The sequence below is a fragment of the Chiloscyllium plagiosum genome, unplaced genomic scaffold (genome assembly GCF_037043375.1).
Source record: "Chiloscyllium plagiosum isolate Xiang-an unplaced genomic scaffold, Cpla_swu_hap1 HiC_scaffold_3, whole genome shotgun sequence".
NCBI lineage: Eukaryota > Metazoa > Chordata > Chondrichthyes > Orectolobiformes > Hemiscylliidae > Chiloscyllium > Chiloscyllium plagiosum.
Window position 1 is genome coordinate 83,501,707 of NW_028270141.1, and position 19,490 is coordinate 83,521,196.

At 39.0% G+C, this 19,490-nt stretch overlaps 1 protein-coding gene across 3 annotated transcripts in view; it reads right to left on the reverse strand.

Moving 5' to 3' along the window:
- Window positions 1-4,293: 4,293 nt before the first annotated feature.
- The window catches only part of LOC122545831 (heparan sulfate glucosamine 3-O-sulfotransferase 5), a 257,052-nt gene continuing 241,855 nt past the window's right edge, over window positions 4,294-19,490 (reverse strand). For all 3 annotated transcript variants that reach the window (XM_043684734.2, XM_087981125.1, XM_043684736.2), the window contains one exon: window positions 4,294-11,307. In XM_043684734.2, coding sequence (XP_043540669.1) covers window positions 10,377-11,307 — 931 coding nt within the window. In that variant the 3' untranslated portion in view covers window positions 4,294-10,376. The remainder of the gene's footprint in view (window positions 11,308-19,490) is intronic.

Consider the following 19,490-nt stretch of genomic DNA (forward strand, 5'->3'; position numbering starts at 1 on the left):
GAGCTGTCGGAGGAAGTAGTGGAGTCAACTACAACTGCGGCTTTTAAAAGGCATCTGGATGGCTCCATGGATAGGAAGGTTTTAGAGAGATATGGGCACAATGCTGGCAAATGGAATTATGTCAGTGTAGGATATCTGGTTGGCATGGATGAGTTGGACTAAAAGGTCTGTTTCTGTGCTTTATAATTATGACTCTATGTGGTAAGTCAACAACGTAATATAGATAGCTTGGAAACCAAATTCTTCAAGAAGGTTATGTTTTCGTCACTGGCTGGAGACCGATTCCAATCAATGAGTAATTAGAAAAACTGCAGTCATTGAATCCAAGTGGCCATACCGTACATACTCAAGTAATAGTTGATCTCATGTAAAAGTCGACCCCTTATTTTTGGCCAAATAGTCTGGAATTTCCATACGTCTCACATAAAAGTCAACCCTAGTTCTTCACAGACAACAAATCAATATTTATGAATCGGTGTGCCGGCCGTCACGTCCCGGTCCAGCTGTCCACTCTGCCCATTATTCTGCTCTGCTTCCAGTCTTCCAGTCCACTGGTTGTTGAATTCCGCTCTGGGTTTCAAAATTACCATAATTCATTTTTGTTGTTGTTGTTTAGAGATCAATTGAGCTTCTGCTAGTGATACAGTATGAATTTTGATGGGCATGAATTTCAGCCCCCCCCAAAATGGTATCGATGAAATAGTTGACCCCATAAATTTAACCTTAAAAAGTAATCAAGAAAGTTTGATTATTACTCGAGTATATACAGTATTTAAAGGTTTCTAGAGTCAGCTCAAATGCAGGAAAATCTGGCTTTTGGTGCTTCAGCACATATTTTGCCATCATTAAACAGCATCCTCAGCCTCCAAAAGGATATGCAGTAAATTTGATGTGCCAAGTTTAAGCAAGGAGATAGAGGGACATTGAGTGGCATGGAACATAGGTGGGGCCATATCACAGAAATATTACAGTGTAGACAGAGGCCATTCAGCTCCTTATGCCTGCATTAATTCTATTGCCTAGTGCTAATCTCCCACCTTTTCCCATATTCCTGCCCACCAGTACTATCCAAGTAACTGTACAGTGCCCTCTTCAATGCCTTAATTAAACCTGTCTTCATTATAATTCCAGGCAGTGCATCCCATATCCTAATCACTCGCTGTAAGTTTTATCTAGCATCAGCCTTGCTTTGTTTGCACATCACTTAGAATCTGGACGGTTGGTCGAGTGGAGGACATAGGTTGACACAGATGTGTTATGGGAAGTGTGTGAGGGTTGGGGAATGTGAGGCTGGAGGAGGGATCTTTGACAAAATGGGTGTGCACCAGAGTCAGGCTCTGCACCCAGTGGTCTCCAAACCTTTCTGAGGACAGTGGACATAAGACCTATTTTCACCTGTTCCCCAAGTAGCAAAAATCAGAACCTCTGGGGCACATTTCCCTGGATCAGGCTTACAGGGCTGGGAATTGTCTGGATCTGGGAGTGGAAATTAAGAGTCAAGAGACAAAAGGGTCCAAAGTTACCTGAACGTGTAGTTGGGAAATACAGTAGGTCTCTCCCAGCCACATAATAGAAGAGAGGCTCACACTGATTCTTTGTGGGAAGGCCTTCCCTTGGAATCCAGACCTAAGGGACAGAGGTCCTGCCATCTGAGAGCCACTGATGAACCAGACATTATCTGATCTTATGCTCAGCAGTGCCATAGGAAAGACTGACAGCTGCAAGAAGGAAAGGCACTGGTGTCCCGGTGTTATGGAGCAACCCAGGACACAGGTACCTAATGTGAAATGGGGAGTTGGTTGTGAGGTGGGATAGGGTCATGGAGTGAAAGCGTCAAGGGGCTCAGAAACAAGGCCGGGGTGGCGGGGGGATGCTAATGTCCAGCTAGTGCCTTTCCTTCCCAATGTTGTGTCCTTCAATCAGGCACTGAATCCCTTTGGAAAAGGAACACCAGCTGCCCTGTCCTATGAATGACAAGTTGCACACAAAGCTTTGGATGCCATGCACAACATGCAATGAAAGGCTTGCTTGCAGCTGGGTTAATGCAGTTTTTAAGAGATCCTTAAGTTGTCATGAATTGGTCACTTAATCACCTCAATTGGCAGCAGGGTGGAAAAAATCAGACACGGGCCTTGCTGATCACAGCCTAATTCTGGTCAAGGTGGGAAAGTAACAGTGTACATGTACTCCACTATCCTGCATAATTCACGACCCTTCCGCCTCCAAGTTCACTGTCAGCAAGAGCAGAGGATTCCATCCCAAACAGGTGACTTGGCACTTTTCGATCCTGTGTGGCTGCCTGGCTGGTTCCCTGCAGTCAAGCACTGTGTCCCCAGCCTGTTTCTCTCTCTGTTCAACTGACAAGTTCAATTGAGGCATTCAAGATGGCATTGAACGATTATTCAAATAGAAACTGTGGGCAGAGATATGTGGAAAAGGCAAGAGTTTGGCACTAAGTTGAAATACTCAGTCAGTGTAAAAACAATGGGCCAAATGGCCTCCTTCTGCAGTGCAATAGCTCTCAATAAACAATAACAATTCTCAACAATTCACAATAATCCCTCTTGCTCAGGACATTAATACTCATCACAGACCTCAGATCTATGTCCCCTCATACATTCAGCCTCCTCTCTTCAGGCCTCCAATCTCCTTTCTTGATTTCTGACCACCAACCAAGCCCTCATCCTCAAGATTTAGAGATTCACACATTCTTAGGATTGTGATCTTCCCCACACTACAATCCCCAATGCTCAATTTCATGCTAGGGTCTCTGACCTCTCCCTCCAGCCTCTAACCTATCACTGCCATCAAGGTTCACTCTAAGAACGCCGACCCATGTGCAATCCACCTATCAATCTCCCTTTATCCTGCCACTGATCCCTTTTCCCCTTCTTTGGGATGACACCTCACTTCCCTCACCCTCCCATTGAATCAAGCCCCACACAGTCAAGGTTCTATCAATCAAGGACAATACAGAGGGAGTGAGGGATCTTCAGTTGAGAAAAAGGAAAACATATTCAAATCATTGGGAGCAAATTCTGGTCTCCTTCCTATCGGAAAGATGTTGCGAAACTTGAAAGGATTCAGAAAAGATTTACAAGGATGTTGCCAGGGTTGGAAGATTTGAGCTATAGGGAGAGGTTGAACAGGCTGGGGCTGTTTTCCCTGGAGCGTCGGAGGCTGAAGGGTGACCTTATAGAGGTTTATAAAATCATGAGGGGCATGGATAGGATAAATAGACAAGGTCTCTTCCCTGCAGTGGGGGAGTCCAGAACTAGAGGGCATAGGTTTAGGGTGAGAGGGGAAAGATATAAAAGAGACATAAGGGGAACTTTTTCACGCAGAGAGTGGTACGAATATTTGAGCTACCAGAGGAAGTGGTGGAGGTTAGTACAATTGCAACATATAAAAGGCATTTGGATGGGTATATGCATAGGAAGGGTTTGGAGGGATATGGGCCGGATGCTGGCAGGTGGGACTAGATTGAGTTGGGATACCTGGTCAGCGTGGATGAGTTGAACCGAAAGGTCTGTTTCTGTGCTATGCATCTCTGTGACTTCATGACTCTATAAATGAGGCACAGTCGGAATTGATATAATGGAGAAGTAGAAAATGAGAGAATGAAAATTTCAAGTGTGATGTAAAATCAAGCATATATCTGATTTTAACTTTGCATTATTCAAAGAGTGAAAGTGTCAGAATAATATCAGGTAATCAGTAAGAGACAACTATCAGTAACACCTTCCCACTATGCTTTCCTTAGATTGTTTCTAATTGTACAAGAATATGACTAAGCTGTGAATAATTTGGAATTTTCAGTATTTTGATGCACTATGTAAGTAATGAAAATGTAATTGCTGCAGGTGGTGACTATGTCATTTGACTCATTAAGCAGGATAATAGCTGTAATTTGTACAATGTATTAGACATACTCAACAGAAATAATTAATTTAACAGTTCTTAGAAGAGCTTAAAGTAGAAAATGTTTACTTTTTAAAATGTCCATTTACTTAATATAATAGCATTACCTTAAATATTTCATTTAAAATGAGCTAACTATACAAAGGTATTCCTCACAGTAATGATATTCAGTGGAGATTAAAAGAAATTGCAGAAAAATAGACCTAAAAATGTTTGTACTGATTATTTTTTGTTTGCAGTTTAGGGTAAGAACATTTGACTTCTCATGACACTCATTTATCAAATGATCCAAAATAGATATCAACTTATCCATTAACTTTAAAGTTGAAAAACCAAAAGGACTGTGGATGCTGTAAATCAGAGAAAAAACAAACAAGTTACTGGAAAAGCTCAGCAGGTCTGTGGAGAGAAATCACAGTTAACATTTTGGGTCAAATGACCCTTCCTCAGAACTTGAAAGTTTTATTCACTGTTTACAAACAGTAATTTCTACATAACAGATTTTGAAAGTGACCTGAATTGACCTTGAAAGCCAACTAGTAAAGATAAGACAATTTTAAGAACTGCTAATGGTGAATATTACATAGGTATTTATTATTGGAATGCAGTATAAGTACATACATTACTTACATATAAACAAATAATGTGTACAGTGAAATATACAGAAGTTATAATGCTTACAAATTCCACAGTGAAGTTTGCAACATTTGATGTCAGGCTAGTCTTTTGTTATATTGGACACCTCTTATAACAGATTAAGGAAAGAAAAAATGTATTTTGCTTATTTTTCCATGTGCATTTGTTTTTCCTTCACCATATTGGATCTGATTTCATATTTTTGTGATGTGTTATTTGAGTATCTAATATTTCACTATTAAATGCTATATATGCAATTTTAATGACCAGACTAAGATTGTGCATACAAGTGCTTTGGAAAACCACTGTCACTCACAAAACATTGAACGTTGGTGCAGTCACTGTCCCACATTGTGTGTTTTAACTCTTGATAGGGAAAGAAAAAGGTTTTGAGTTGCATGCACAAGACAAACTTCTGTAAAGAAAACTGCCACTTTTTTAGGCATTGCATATTCATCTAAAATTTTCAGAAAATGGTTATGGCTACCCTACTGTGAGTCAATGTTCTTCCAAGGCTCATTGCTAAAAATAGCAACCTTGGCATTAAAGGCCATCAGAAGCTATATTAATCAATAATTTAAATATTTGGTGACAGGCTTAAGAGCACATATAAAATGCTAATGTTTTCCTTCACAGCATAAATATACTACAGGTATCACCATACTACAGCAAACTGAGATTAGGGACTTGGTACTTGAGTTAAATCTCTTGCCATTTTGTACCTAACAATATTGCCTGATATAAATACAGCCTACCACAAGGTGGAGGTATAGCAAATCTGTCGCAAGAGGTACACCAGGAGCTAAATGTATTACAATTCAACCTAAAAAATGTGTGCGTAATGTAATATTGTATGGAAGAACACATAAACAAACAAGCAAAGTTTTGACATTAAAAGCTTTCATAGAAAGCATGATTAGTGCTCTCCATACATATGTTTAGAGCGCTGTATACTGTACTCAGTTTATGCAAGACATCGTTTTTTTTGTAATTTGATGACAAGAATTATTCTGTACTTCTTTCATTTATATCTTTTAAAAGTATGATGCATGATCTCTACTGCATAATTTTGGAGTGAAAATCAACCAGATATTAAATAAAAATAAGTTGCTTTTTGTGACATCCATTTGACTTAGTCAATGAAAACAGTTAAAAATCACACAATACCAGGTTATAGTCCAACACCACCTGATGAAGGAGCAGTGCTCCAAAAGCTAGTACTTCCGAATAAACCTGTTGGACTATAACCTGGTCTTGTGTGATTTCTAACTTTGTACACCCCAATCCAACACCGACATCTCCAAATCAATAAAGAAATACTGCTCCAGGGTCATTTTTGTGTGCCGGAACTGTTTAAGGGGCCTGAAACATATTTTGATGTTCGGTGAACAATTGTAATGTGGTTCTAATAACGTTTAATATTATGTCAATGCTTTTTCTTTGCTCACCCTGTTTACAGCAACTTAACATTGAGAATCATTAAGAGCACGGTGAAGAAGTATTTGTAACTGCATGTAATAAAGTTTAATTAATCTTAAATATACCGTTTGTGATTCATTGCAGTTTTGCCAGTCTCTTATAAATGTATGTAAATAATTTATGAGCAAGAATTATGAAGTGATATAATTTAAATATACCTATTCTTAACATTTATCACAGATAACAGTTTCATTTCTCTATATATCTCATATTAAGAAAATGTACCTGCAGCCAACTGCAATGACTAATAACTTAATAACCTTTAAGCAGCATGGCTGGGGATACAAAATGATGCCCAATATGTTTCTGAACAGCTCAGTTTTCACTTCCCTGTGTTGTAGCAGGAGAAGGTTGATCAGTTGAAGGAATAAGATCCAATGAAATGGCATGGCTGTATCCCACTGACATCATTCGGCTCAATTAAGATCTAACAATATCATGCAGCAGTAAGAATTGACAGGAAACAGGGAATATTTATTTTATATAACTTGTGAAGGTTTCTTGTGGGTCAAGAAGGCCAGCAGTCCTTATTTTGCTCCACTAAGAAACCTTGGTCCTTCCTTTCCCCAGGTCCTTTCCCTCATTAACATCAACACTCACATGTACCACCTCCCCTCCATACTTACTTTGCTGGAAACTTTCTGTGAAGCCATCAAATTATGTTGGTGACTGATGATGACTCTATCATTCTTCTCAGTGAGCTAGTGTGAGGCCAGAAAATGACAATCTTCTGGGCTAATAATCTGGGTAGAGCCTAATCATTTACTGCTGATTTTGCTCCTCCACCCTTGGTTTCTACTCTGTTCTTTGGTCCTAAAATTCACCCCGTTGTGAAGCAATAATTACAAAGTATAAATTGTCTAAATGAAAATGAGTAAAGGCTGTCATTTGGATTGTCACAAATAAATGTTTCTGTTGTTGGGTGTTGTAACTCATTTATGCTGATATTTCTCTATCCTTCGCTAAAATCTACACAGGATACACAACACAAATACTGCTGCAACACTGTAGCAAAATATATAACAAACTTGTTTTTGAAATGCTTGAAGAAAATGTTTATATGTTTAAAGTCAAATTATTCCATCATGGTGGAGGAAGTTCAAAGTGTCATTCTCAGGTAATGGGTTAAAAATGATTATCTCTTGCAGTTCCTTGGATAAATAACCTTAAGATGGAAAAATGGGAATTTGATCTCCTTAGGCCAAATATTTTGCATGGCTTTAACAGTAAAGCACATCAACTCTGAATAAACACTAGGATTCTTGTAGTGATTGCAGTCCTCAGGTATTATTACACAAAACGTGCCAGTAGACAAGTTAGATATTAAGTTTGAATACAAGTATAATAGCGTGATTATCATTTCCGTTAAATATTAGGTGCTGAAGTACTGACACTAGATGAAATTGTAACATAAACAGGTTGCACTGTACAGATATAGATCAACTTGCTTTCATTTTTATGGCAAATTATTACTTAAATCAATTAGTTGTTTGCATAAAAGGTGTCATTAGATATTACAAAAAAGAGTTTATTTACAGTCTAGTAACAAAAGTTGTTTCGGTGTTGTGCACTGCTACAGACATTTCCAATGTGCTCTAAGAAATTGGACTTCTTTTTCACTGCTTAGCAGATAATGATGTTAACAGCAGCATACCAAAGTTTTAATTACCGTGACAGAACAAGAGAGTCACATTTTACAGAAACTACAGTGGTAGTTAATGCTCTTGAACTCCTTATATGTATGGAGAATGATTAGGGATTAGATGTGAAATAGGGAGGCTAGTGACCAAAAGTAAATTAGACTGAATTTAAAATCTAATCCCAGATTAAACACACAATTCAGTAATATACAAAATAGCTCAGTGTCAAACTAGTATTTACAAAAGTATGTTACATATATACATTTCTGTCCTGTGGTTGTGTTTGTTGTTGTAAAGGAAATGAATGTAGAGTTTCCATCTGATCAATTGTAAATGTAATACTGAGAAAGTAGGCAAGTTGCTTGAATGCAAACCCCCATACATACCTACTTGTTCTAAAATCTATACTTGAAAAGTTAAGTTGTAGATATTTTTGGAGTTGCTGAGAGATTTTTAATAATACTTAAACAATGCAGTCAAAAAATAAAAGAAAATTCATGTGCAGTATGGGAATTGCATTTGAAGCTCCAGTACCGTAAACACTGACACTAAGTGAATCATTATTTCAAGGTGATGATAAAAGACACTTAACAAAAAAAATCATCTAACCAGATCTATTTAATAATAAAAACAATTCTGCTGAAAACCTGACAATTTTATTACTTTTTTGGGAGCTTTGTCAATGCAATTCATATTGATGCTTGGACTATCTTGACTGACTTCTTTCGAAACAATTTTCAAATGCATCATTATTGAGATTTGCATTTTGAGACACTGAAGAGTTTTAATCATGGTGGTGCACAACTATGATTAGTTTTATGATAAATTCCTAATCTTAAGTGGACCACAAGAAGATCCTCAAATATCAGTCTATATTGTGACTGCCTGCACGTAAGGTATTAATTATGTAACATTAGGGTTTATTCTCAGGTATTCTGGGAAAATAAAGAAAATAAAATGTTTAGAAAATGCTTCCCAATTCTCTATCATTCATTCATGAAAGTACTGAATTGTGCTCTTATATGGCTGTGCAACTTCTCAATGCCAAATACTCACTGTTTATGTAGCAAAGAAGTGAGTGTTTTTTGGTTACCGAGGTTCAGCTATTGAGCATATTAGAACCATTTCCAGTTTGCTCCCATCTAACACTTGTTCATTATTTAGCAGGGGGTCACTAAGTAATGATTGTGGAATGAAGTCGGGTCTAATACTCCTTCCCCATTCCAGGATTCCCCATTACCTTTTTGAATTGTGGAAAATTATTTTCTACATAACTTTTTTTGCCTGAAACATGGTATGTAACTTATTTAAGAAAAGTCTACTCGTCAATGTTTGAAGCACTCTAGCCTACCGATACTTATACACAAAGTTAGTAGGAGAATTACTGGAATAGTTTCACAGCTAAAATTGTGCTGGAATATTTGCGATTTATCATTTGAATAAAACAATTGTATGAAACAACATAATAGTCATTCTGATTTATCCCATAACCTACACTTTTTAAAATGAATTTACTGATTGGTAGTTCTGATGACTCTAGAAAACTACTGGAAGATCAAAATGTTACTGCATTCTTTAGGAGTCTTAGTGATAAATATTCATTTATATTGCTTATTAGTCCAGAATGGATACAAGTGAGTAAAATGTTTAACACAACAAATTAATTATTTTAAATTGGGAAAATAAAAACACACCGATGGTAGTTTAGAACTTTAAAGGTCCATTATTAAATATATTTTGCATTTTGTATCAGTGCTTTTCCAATGAATGTCTTTTTCTGAGAGGAAATGGCTGTATATTCACTCTCCTGTAGAATCAAATCGTGTTACAGCTGTATAGTGAGCCCATCACTACATCAAAATGACAACAGTTTACAACTGCCAAAATTGAGGAGAAGATTTAATCAAAATCTTCACAACGTGCACCAGTACTCTCCAAACAAAATTCAAATGAAAAGAAATGCATTTTCCCCACTGAAATATTGAAAGAAAATTAGGTCACCTATCAGCTTCTGTAAATGAATTTGGCAATCTCACCTTCTGTTATTGACAAGGTTGCCTCATTTTGTTAAGTCTAAACAGCCAGGGACAGAACTGAATCAGGCCTATTGGTACAAAGAATGAACTAACAGTTTTGTTATTGATAATTCAGTGAGATTTTTTGCAACCTTGATGACTAATGTTTTCACACTGTCAAACATGGGGAGTGTAATGTTTTTTTATTGGGCAGAAAATGTCTGGGCATTCACTTAAAATGGGAGTGTCTTCTCTCAATTGGAAACAGTGGCAACCACATGTAAGGACTCAAAATAAATTGAAATATGGTTGATCTCAGTTTCAATTTATCAACAGTCTTTTTACCATTGCCTGCTTGGTGTGGTAATAAATTCCTCAAAATCTAACTTTTCTCCCTTTTATAAGAATTTATGAGAAACTATAGATATGAGTATAAAACAATTATCTTCGCTTTACACTCACATCAATCTCTTGTTTTTACTGAAATGACCAAATGGAAGTATAACACACTGAAATATAATAACTGCATCTTGTTGAAAATAAACCATTATATAGTCATCTCCATTCCATCCTATTTACTGAAATAAAAACATGATTACTGTTGATCGACAACTTTTGAAAGTTTTGGATATCACTCTTTTGATTAAACATTTTTGCTTTACATCAACACACAGTGTTGCAGCGATCACTTGTATGGCCAGCTAAATGTCCGCCCAGTGATCTGATAAAATTTCTGATTGAAAGGATGAAAAAACTTGTGCAGTTTGTTAACAACCAAGGGATCCACCTCAGGATGTATCCGTCCTTTACTGCCTGCCAGACACTTGTTAAACACAATGTTAAATCGTAAACAGTAAAACCCCCTGGTGGCATTAAAGTACAAATTATACTGGCTTATTCTGGGGGGCAGATTCAGAAACTTCTCCACTAGCTGCAGTTCAGGTAATGGCTCAGTTATCAGGCGATCACCATCCACAATGTGAAACTGTTCAATGGGAAAGTACTTGAGCCACCTCTCAAGGTGTTTTGTGTATATACTAGTTCTCACAGCCTTGTATTTAGTATTTACCTCACAGGTAGTTGGGTCAATTGCAAGCTTCTCAAATTTGTAGTAGGTTTTGTTCTTCCTTTCCTTGCCCTCCAGCACCTGAGTGTAATCTGAAATGGCTCGGGTCGTTGGCTCACGCACAATGATCAACAATTTAATGGATGAGTTCATTTTGTAAATTCTTTCAGGGACTTCCTCTGTGATGAAGTATGCTGGGCTTTTCTCAATAGTGATCTGATAGGGGTAGGAAAAGGGCATTTTTTTCCGGTACCATTCAATACCCTTAGCATAATTTTCATCATTGTCAAAGAAGTGGATTTCCTGCGAGGCTTTGACCACAGCTGGGTGTAAGTTCAGCATTTCGAGAAGGGCCCGTGTTCCACCCTTGCGGACACCGATAATAATGGCCTGGGGAAGCTGTTGCACCATGTTGTGTAGTCTGATTTGTTCCTTTGTCACATTGCCTTTGCGCAAATCATGTGACAAGCCTCGTTTGTACTGTAATGCCCGAAGCATGATTTGCTCTTGGTCCCCAAATTGACCTTCTATGGGACATGTAGGCTGGAGTCTGAAATGAAACAAATGTGGTCAGTATAATAAAACAAAGAACTGCAGATGCTGGAACTCTAAAACACAAACAACTTGCTGGAGAAACTCTGCAAGTCTGGCAGCAACTATTGAGAGAAAGCAGAGTTAAAATTTCCTGTCCATTGACCATTTAGAAATAAATTCTGAATAAGGCTCACTGGACTCCAAATGTTAACTCTGCTTTCTTCCAAAAATGCTGACAGCACTGCTGAATTTCACCAGCAAGTGCTGTTTTTGTTAAACTTGTTCAGTATAATGGCTATTAATACACTTGTGATAATTTAACCACATTGAAGTGAGCCATTGAAAATATGTATATAATGGCATTTAAGATTTTCAACTCACATTATGTCGTAATGACATCCATTATCAAACGTTTATCAAAATATCTTTCAGTTGAAGTTATGCTTAACTCTGGGTGTTGCCTTAATAAATAACTTGTGTTATCAGAGGAGAATGTTACTATCATAATACAAGCATGTTTTCTTTTTCACTATAACCCTAAATTATAAATGATTCAGTTTCAGGGGACTTGTACATTATCTCCACAAATCTCTGTGAAGACTGATTTAGGAGATCACTAATTAGATATGCTGAACTTTTTCTTTTCATGGGAAGCATTTTCATCTTCATTATCAAGTGGTAAGGGGCAGTGTGGATCACCGGCCTCTTGTAGAATCCAATGGCTCCTATTCTGTTGAAAGCAGATGTATCCTACAACAGCTGTACAATACATTTCTGCTCAGAGGTGAAAATAATCCTGAAAAGTATTCCAGGAAGGCTATTGGGCCTTTGGACGAAATGTTTTGAGGAGAAACATGGCCCTCACATCTTATGATAAACGTGTTATGTTTTAATAAGAGAGCACTAATATCATCAGAAGTATTTCAGAAACTCACCCCAATCACCAACCTTGCTGACTGAAGGAAAAAATGGACAGAGGTCGACAGCAATGATGGAATGATAAAGCAGGGAAAATAGCGAGCATGTCTAATATCTAATACTGCAATATTAAATAATTTACACTTAATTTTCCAGAAGCTGTTTAGCATGCATACTGCATATTTCTTGAATATTAATTTAATTTAACAGTAGATTTACTGTCCGTTTTCTGAAAGTATATTAATTTGTTTTATAAATGGAACAGAACTTTTTATTGTCAAGTGCTAACATGTCTTTTTCTGCAACATAAAATATGAATTTGGCGTCCCCTCCCCACTTGCAATGCTGTTATGTACCAATTGAACTCCATGGGATCAAATCGGGTGATTCAACATTAGGAATATGTTAGCACGATTACTTTTGACCTGTCATCCCTCTCTACCCCTGTATAAAGAGGAGAAGAATACAGCAAAGTGGAAACTTAGGATGATGAAAAATTGTTCCTAGGTATAGGAATATTTACTTTTTGGTGAGGCAGAAAATGTACTTCAAAAGGTTGCTATTTTGTCCATACATATAGCCAGATAAACACCATGAGATTGATTTGATAACATTGCATTTAATGTAAACAGAGCAGTACTGGATCACTTACTATACCATATACAATGGTGCATTGGATTTCACCATCATGACTAATATCCAGATGTGGAAATGCCAGACCTTTTCAGAAAGTTATCTTTCTCGTTGCCCTTCTATAGGGAATATGTTGTTGAACTTGAGAGGGTGCTGAAAAAATTTGCATGGATATTACTTTGACTGGAAGATTTGAGCTATAGAGAAAGGCTAAATAGGCGTGGGTTATTTTCACCGGAGCATCAAAGGCTGGGGGGGGGTGACCTTTTAGAGGTTTATAAAATGATGAGGGACATGGACAGGTGAACAGTCAAGGTCTTTTCCCTGGGGTGGGGGAGTCCAAAACTAGATGGCATAGGTTAAAGGTGAGATAGGAAAGATTTAAAAAAGGATCTGAGGGGTAAATTTTCACTCAGAGAGTGGTGGGTGAATGGAATGAGCTGCCATAGGAAGTTGTGGAGGCACTGATTCACAACATTGTGAATGAAGTAATTTCTCCTCATTTCAATCCTAAATGATCTGCTCTTTATCCGAAGAAGGCCCATCGCTCATGCCATTCATTTAGTGGAGGCAGAAGACTTAAACTTTCCTGTATACTTGAATTCCGGTCATTCGGATAATGAAGTCTCTGCTTTGCTGTTTGAGAACACTCACCCTTATGATGACGAAAGTAAGAAAGGTAAAGCTGCCTACTTATTTCATTGAAGTCACCAGTAACAGGCAACAAGAACAGTTGAACAACTCACCTGAAGAAGAGTCATTCTAGACTTGAAATGTTTTTCTCCCTACCGATGATGCCAGACCTGCTGAGTTTCTTCAGCATTCCTTGTGTTTGTTTCAGTATTTTGCTTTTATTCAAGGAATATGCTCGATGTCCAGCAAAACTACTGGATTCTATGGAAGGGGTATGCCTTTCAAACACATTTATTGAGAATTGCCCATCAACTGCATTAATGGTCAGACTAGAACCATTTTTCTGTCAACAGACCCTGAGTACCTTAGTCATCAGCCTATATCAACTAATTCTTTGTAATTCCAATATCCTAGCATGTGTTCCCTTTAATAAAGCACAGTATTTCCTTGATATTTAAACTGGACTCTGAGAAGCTGAAGTTTTGCCATGAGTTGGTAATGATGAGATCATTCTACCATAGTCAGTTATCTTCTCCTAATGATTGTATGTTTGAAATAAATTACTGTGATATGGGACTTTTCACTCTCAGTTCCAATAAACAAGGGTTAATTTGTTTGTATTGTTACAGTTTTAATGTTAAGAGAGTATGAATAATATTTTGTTTAATTCTTTTCATGGGATTTGAGCATCACTGGCAAGGTCAGCATTGTCAACTATGGTGAGAACCGTAGCAATCTATGTGATATAGATATACTTACAGCATTGAAATAGGAAGATTTCCAGGATTGTGATCTGGTGACAATGAAGGAACAACAATTTAATTCATAATATCATAAGAAATAGGATCAGGAGAAGGCCACTTAGCCTCTTGAGTTGCTCTGCCATTCAATATATTAGATCTAATCTGGTTGTGACATGAACTCCACTTTTCTGTCTGACCCCAGAAAATTTGATTCCTTTATCAAAAAAAAAATCTGCCTCAGTTGGTTTTGAATAGATTCTACTAATCACCATTTCAGCATTCTCCTGCCTTCTTTAATGCCTTCTCCTGCAACCCACAGCAGCAGAAACCAGCAATACTTGCACAGCTTGCCAAGTGAAACCCTCATCTGTTTTTCCCCTCAGTGCTGATGATGTTGGCCCTGAAACACCAAGCTCACCTTTACATCTGGTACTTCTTCTCCAGGACTATTTGGAGTCCCAGCAGTGGCCTTGGCACCTGAGACAAGAGACCTCATGGTCACTTGATTGGCCAACAATTCTCAGATTCTGGATCAGTGGTGCTGGAAGAGCACAGCAATTCAGGCAGCATCCGACGAGCAGCAAAATCTTCTGGATCAGTGGTGCTGCCTGAATTGCTGTGCTCTTCCAGCACCACTGATCCAGAATCTGGATTCCAGCATCTGCAGTCATTGTTTTTACCTCAACAATTCTCAGAGGCAGGGCCTCCCATGTGATACAGCAAGGAAGCCAACTTGAAGCCAAGTGACAGTCATTTAATGGCTGTGCAGTGTGTTGGCCAGGTTCAATCATTGTCATTCATGCTCAATGTCACTTCTGTGTTGAGGGGAGGAGGAGGACGCACGGGGTCTTTGCCCCCAACATAAGATTGAGCCCCATAGGTCACTATAACTGCATTGAAGTATGTCAGTGGCAGTGACAAACTATAAGAAGTGTACTTTGAAAATTGCAAAAGACTTAATCATTTCCACTTTGTGAGATTTTTGAAAATTAACCTTCAACATTTATTCTAAATCCTTATTTGTTTCATTACTAAATAAAAATTATATAGCTAAAATAAAGAACAATGCAGGACTGACCTTCAGCAGCACTGTACTCAAGAATTTTCCTCCCTTGCCTTTCAATCCCTCAGTGTCTACAACCTTTTTCCCTCCAAGTATTCACAAGGGAAAACACAAACAATGTGTCTTTGCCAAACAAAAATACCTCTAATAAAATCAATGACTTTTGGTCTCTCAGGGAATCAAGGGATATGGTGAGCAGGCAGGAAAGTAAACTTGAATCTCAAAGTAATGATAATATTAAATGGTTTGATGGGTCTCCATAACCTGCTCGAGGACAAGCATCTCCATTGAACTGGTGGGCAAAATGCTAGGAGAAAGTGAGGACTGCAGATGCTGGAGATCAGAGCTGAAAAATGTGTTGTTGGAAAAGCGCAGCAGGTCAGGCAGCATCCAAGGAGCAGGAGAATCGACGTTTCGGGCATAAGCCCTTCTTCAGGAATGAGGAGGGTGTGCCAAGCAGGCTAAGATAAAAGGTAGGGAGGAGGGACTTGGGGGAGGGGCATTGGGAATGCGATAGATGGAAGGAGGTTAAGGTGAGGGTGATAGGCCGGAGAGGGGGTGGGGACGGAGAGGTCAGGAAGAAGATTGCAGGTCAAGAAGGCGGTGTTGAGTCCGAGGGTTGGGACTGAGATAAGGTGGGGGGAGGGGAAATGAGAAAGCTGGAGAAATCTGCATTCATCCCTTGTGGTTGGAGGGTTCCTAGGCGGAAGATGAGGCGCTCTTCCTCCAGGCATCGATTTGCCATGGTCTGGCGATGGAGGAGGCCAAGGACCTGCATGTCCTTGGCGGAGTGGGAGGGGGAGTTAAAGTGTTCATCCATGGGGCAGTTGGGTTGGTTGGTGCGGGTGTCCCAGAGGTGTTCTCTGAAACGTTTCGCAAGTAGGCGGCCTGTCTCCCCAATGTAGAGGAGGCCATAAAATGCTAGCAAGGTTGAAATATCAGCCCAACTGTGACTTAAATATTTGAATTCTCAGCCATGGGGATTAGATTTTCTTTACAATTTTGATGCAATTGAATACTTCTTTTTCTCTAGGTCGCAAGGTTTGTGAAGGTTTGTAGCTCAGGTTGAGGTTTAGGGTATAGATTTGCTCGCTGAGCTGTAGGTTTGATATCCAGACGTTTCATTACCTGGCTAGGTAACATCATCAGTGGCGACCTCCAAGTGAAGCGAAGCTGTTGTCTCCTGCTTTCTATTTAAAGCTTTCTCCTGGATGGGGTTCCTGGGGTTTGTGGTGATGTCATTTCCTGTTCGTTTTCTGAGAGGTTGATAAATGGCATCTAAATCTATGTATTTGTTTATGGCATCGTGGTTGGAGTGCCAGGCCTCTAGGAATTCTCTGGCATGTCTTTGCTTAGCCTGTCCAAGGATAGATATGTTGTCCCAGTCAAAATGGTGTTTTTTTTCATCCATGTGTAGGGCTAGGAGGGAGAGAGGGTCGTGTCTTTTTGTGGCTAGCTGGTGTTCATGTATCCTGGTGGCTAACTTTCTTCCTGTTTGTCCTATGTAGTGTTTGTGGCAGTCCTTGCATGGAATTTTGTAGACAACATTGGTTTTGTCCATGGGTTGTACTGGGTCTTTTAAGTTTGTTAGTTTTTGTTTGAGAGTGTTGGTGGGTTTGTGTGCTACAAGGATTCAGAAATGACAGCCAGACTACTGAGACCCCTCAGAATCCTAGTAGCACACAAACCCACCAACACTCTCAATCAAAAACTAACAAACTTAAAAGACCCCGTACAACCCATGGACAAAACCAACGTCATCTATAAAATTCCATGCAAGGACTGCCACAGACACTACGTAGGACAAACAGGAAGAAAGTTAGCCACCAGGATACATGAACACCAGCTAACCACAAAAAGACACGACCCTCTCTCCCTCCTAGCCCTACACACGGATGAAAAAAGAAACCACCATTTTGACTGGGACAACACATCTATCCTGGGACAGACTAAGCAAAGACATGCCAGAGAATTCCTAGAGGCCTGGCACTCCAACCACACCGCCATAAACAAACACATAGATCTAGATGCCATCTATCAACCCCTCAGAAAACAAACAGGAAATGACATCACCACAAACCCCATCCAGGAGAAAGATATAAATAGAAAGCAGGAGACAACAGCTTCACTTCACTTGGAGGTCACCACTGATGATGTTACCTAGCCAGGTAATGAAACGTCTGGATATCAAATGTACAGCTCAGCGAGCAAACCTACACCCTTTTCTCTAAGTCATCAAAACTGGACACAATATCCAAGTGCGGTGTAACTGGAGTTGATAAAGCATGGCACTGGAAAACACACAGCAGATCAGGCAGCATCTGAGGAGAAAGTGAGTTGATGTTTCGGGCATAACCCTTCATCAGTCCTGAAAAAGGGTCATGCTGAAAACATTGACTCTCATGCTTGTCAAATGTTTCCTGACCTGCTGTACTTTTTCCAGTGCCACAATTTATGAACTCTGACTCTCCAGCATCTGCATTCCTCACTTTCTCCTAGTGGCATAACTAGAGCATAATAAAGTGTAAATTCCATTTCCTTTGACTTATGTTGGACTGTTATGCTATGTGGTTCAACATCATATTAGATTGGTAGGTTATTGGGACTCTATTGTCATATGACATGTCTTGTGTCACCTGTTAGATCTGATATAGTTTGCTCTTTAACTATTTCAACACTTTTGTATGTATATCTATTTGCTTACTGATATGTAACTCTACATTTATCTGGAAAAAGATTTACCTGACATGGTTTGACCCACTTACATATTTGATCCAACACACTCTGCAATTTCTGAACTTTTTCTTCACATTTCTAACTGCCTCTTTCTTTACATTTGGAATTTTCTGCAGCAGTGCCAATTGAATCTAGGGCGTTCATGTAAGAATGGTGGTCTTGTGGTATATTCATAAACATCCCTACTTGGACGTCAGATACACTAGATTCATGTACCATGCTGGGACTTGTTGGTCGCTGAAGGAATGTTCTTGGCATGGCTCAACAGACCAATAATCAATCCACAAATCCTTCTGCCACTTCTCCACCATTGCTCATAGGGAAAACAAAATGTCTTGTTGTGACTGACATAGGAGAAATGTTACTGGTTCTGAACTGGCAATTGAAAACCAGTTTTAAAAAGTAAATTATTGGTTCAAGGGATGTGGGCAATGCTGGCTAAGCCAGTATCTATTGCATGCCACTTTCTTGAATCACTGTATCATAATTACAGCTGTTGTTAAGAAGTTAAAGTGTAAACTGATGCATTTTGGGAGGATTAATAAGGTGAAGGAGTGCATGATGAATGGTAGGACCCTAGGAAGTACAGACGATCAAAAGGACCTTGGTATGTATGTCTGCAAATCCTTGAAGGAAACAGGTAAGGTGGATAAGGTGGTTAAGAAGGCACTTGGAATACTTGTTTTTATTATCAAATAGTTGAATATTAGAGCAGGGAGGGTAAGATGGAGTGTCTTACAATGGGTAAGATGTTAGTTAGGCCACAGCTGGAGTACTGTGTGCTGTTTTGGTCACCACATTATAGAAAGGATATGAGTGAACTCGAAAAGGTGCAGAGGACATTAATCAGGATGAAGCCTGGGCTGGAGCATTTCAGCCATTAAGAGAAACTAGGGAGCCTGGGATTGTTTCCCTTAGAGCAGAGAGGCTGAGGCAGTGTACAAGTGGAGGAGTGATGGAGGTGTACAAGTTTATGAGGGGTATAAATTGGGTAGATAGGAAGAAACATTTCCCCTTATTCGAGGGATCAATAACTATGGGACATAAATTTAAGGTGAAGGACAGTAGGCTGACAAGGGAATTTAAGGAAGGATGTGTATCTAGCACTCACTGGTGGAAAGGATGGTAGAGATGGAACCCATTCACAACATTTAAGAAGTTTTTAATGATCACTTGAAGTGCCATAAAATACAAGGTTATGGGCTAAGTGCTGCAAAATGGGACTTGAGTAGAGAGGTGATCAATGACTGGCACGGACATAATGGGTCAAAGCAACTGTTTCCATGTTGTCCTCTGTAGCTCTATTACTTCATAATTATCTGAAGAGAGCATTTAGATCCCCATTTAAAGGTGGCTGTTTGTGTTGCTAGCACAAAGTCATCTGCATTTGTAAATTTTTGTAGCTCTTTTGGATGCTCACGTGGCTATTGAAGATTGTTGGTGTCATTATGAAACTTTATGGCAGTGTGTTGT